The sequence below is a fragment of the Triticum dicoccoides genome, chromosome 4B (genome assembly GCF_002162155.2).
Source record: "Triticum dicoccoides isolate Atlit2015 ecotype Zavitan chromosome 4B, WEW_v2.0, whole genome shotgun sequence".
Lineage (NCBI taxonomy): Eukaryota > Viridiplantae > Streptophyta > Magnoliopsida > Poales > Poaceae > Triticum > Triticum dicoccoides.
Genome location: NC_041387.1, coordinates 576007129 through 576009298, shown reverse-complemented (window position 1 = coordinate 576009298; position 2170 = coordinate 576007129). Strand labels below are relative to the sequence as shown.

The following is a 2170-nucleotide window of genomic DNA, read 5'->3' as shown; positions in this document are numbered from 1 at the left end:
GCAACTCTCTCTTTTTTTTACCCAAACATGTCAGTTGCCATATGTTTTGCATGGTACATGGCAAACTGCCCTAGCGTGCACGTAAGCAGATGGCAACTCTTTCTTTTTACATGACAACTGTCCTAACGTGCTTGTGAGCACATGGCAACTCTCTCTTTTACCCGAACATGTTTTTTTGCCATGTCATTTTTTCAGTGCTAGACGGCAACTGCCTAGTGTTAGTAGGTGGCAACTCCTAAAGTTTTGAAATCATGGCAATTGCAGTAGACCAGACCACACATGGCAACAACTGTAGTTGTCCAAAAAATGGCAATCTGGAAGTTTGACCTGAGATGGCAACTGTAGTTGAGCAGACATGGCAACTGTAGTTGTCCGACATGGCAACCATAGTTCAACGACATGGCAACTGCACTTAAACGAACATAGACGAGGGTCCGGCCCATGGCAACTGCGTGCACGCGGTAAAGTGTCACGTGGGGCGTGCGGGACCACGAGGTACGAGGCCTGACGTACCGGATGTGTGGGCGTTATCTATTTTCGCCCACACGCACGCGTGTAAGAGGGACAGGGAGGGGAAAAAAGAGGCGTGTGGGCGCTAATTGTTTTGCCCACACACAAACGTGTGGGCTGGTCCTCTTAGGCACCACACAAAACGTGTGAGCAGATTTCTTAACGCCCACACGTGTGGCAGTTATCGGGACCCTAAGGTTATGGTACAAAATTGTTAAAAAAAGTTTTTCCTTTACAAAAAATTCCTTCCTGTAAACATAAAGTAAAGGTATTTTTTATTCGCAAAAAAAAGGTATTTTTCCATTTTAAAAGTCTGGACTTGTGCATCTGGGTGCTCTAGGCCGTCCGTCTCCGTCCCCGCGTGTGCGTGTTAGAGATAAGATGTCCTCTTGCCAGTGACCCGGAACGGGGCTAGCTCTCGCCATGGAGCTGCCGCTGTCTGCGCCGCGCGCGCATGCCGCCGCTGCCTTCCCCTGCAGCCCCACTTCTATCTTCCGCCTCCATGGGGCAGCCACTCCCCGCAGCCGCGCGCGCCCTCTGCACGCCCGCAGGAACAAGAACTCCAGGGGCGACGCAGCGGAGCCCAAAGTCATCACCATCGGCCGGCCCGGTAAGAAGAGCAAGCGGCGCGGCGACAAGAAGCAGGATCAGCAGCAGCTCCCCGCGGACCAAGAAGCTGAAGACGAGGAGGAGGAGGATGAGGAGGACGAGAGGGACGTGGCGATCCCGGAGGTGGTGACGAACCGGATGATGCGGCGGGTGGGGGCGTCGGTGGGGCTCCCGCTGGCGCTGGGGCTGGCCTTCTTCCCGGCGTTCTACTACCTGAAGAAGGTGGCGAAGGTGGACGTGCCGAGCTTCATCCCCTACGGCCTGTCCTTCGTCTTCTTCGGGGCGGCGCTGGCCGGCGTGAGCTACGGCATCGTGTCCGCCAGCTGGGACCCCGCCAGGGAGGGCTCCCTGCTCGGCTGGAACGAGGCCCGCCGCAACTGGCCCGTCTTCTGGGAGTCCTTCCGGGGCACCCCTCCTCCGAGCCCTCCTCGCCGGGGACGATGATAGGCTCTGTGGTGGTAACTCGGTTAAGCTTAACTACTTGTTTCCCACAATTTCTTCTTCTTGCTGTACGGCTGTACGTAGCTGTAGATGTTCTTGTGCGCGTGTGTGTGAAACAATGAGATTTTGTTGGGCAATCACTCACCAGTAATAGCCGGAGCAGCGTGGTGTGGTGTGTTGCCGATTTGCCGTACCCAGGACATGAACAGCACTGAATTTATTTTAGAAGAACAGCACTGAATTTATGTTCCGATATACTCCTATTACTAAAAGTCTGCAAGAATCTCTCGATCGTTCCGGCAAACTACTGTTGGGTCGATGCTTCGATTAGGAAGTCGATCGGGAAGTGAACACCAGACAAGGCCACGGGGCGTTTGTACCTGCGATTCAGGCGTTCAGGAGCAATGATACTCACTCTGCATTTGTGATGCTTGGACGCGATCCTAGCTAGCTCCTGCTCCTTCCGTTCCAAAATAATCTTTGTTGGACATTCTGATGCAGTACTCATTTAGCATGCAACAAACATATGACATGCTTCCTCACCGACCTCGACCTCACCATGGACGTGGCAATTCAGCCCGCAATAATTAAGAAAAATACTATACTGTGT

At 53.4% G+C, this 2170-nt stretch overlaps 1 protein-coding gene across 1 annotated transcript; it reads left to right on the top strand.

Moving 5' to 3' along the window:
- The first annotated feature begins 850 nt into the window (after positions 1-850).
- On the top strand, positions 851-1813 carry LOC119291518 (protein PAM68, chloroplastic-like). The gene has a single exon (XM_037570291.1). It carries the CDS (start codon positions 934-936, stop codon positions 1561-1563), a length of 630 nt encoding a protein of 209 aa, XP_037426188.1. The 5' UTR covers positions 851-933; the 3' UTR covers positions 1564-1813.
- Positions 1814-2170: the final 357 nt, after the last annotated feature.

What these genes read in the sequence shown, in the direction of transcription:
- LOC119291518 (XM_037570291.1), top strand. Translation starts at nt 934, where the DNA reads ATGGAGCTGCCGCTGTCTGCGCCGCGCGCGCATGCCGCCGCTGCCTTC.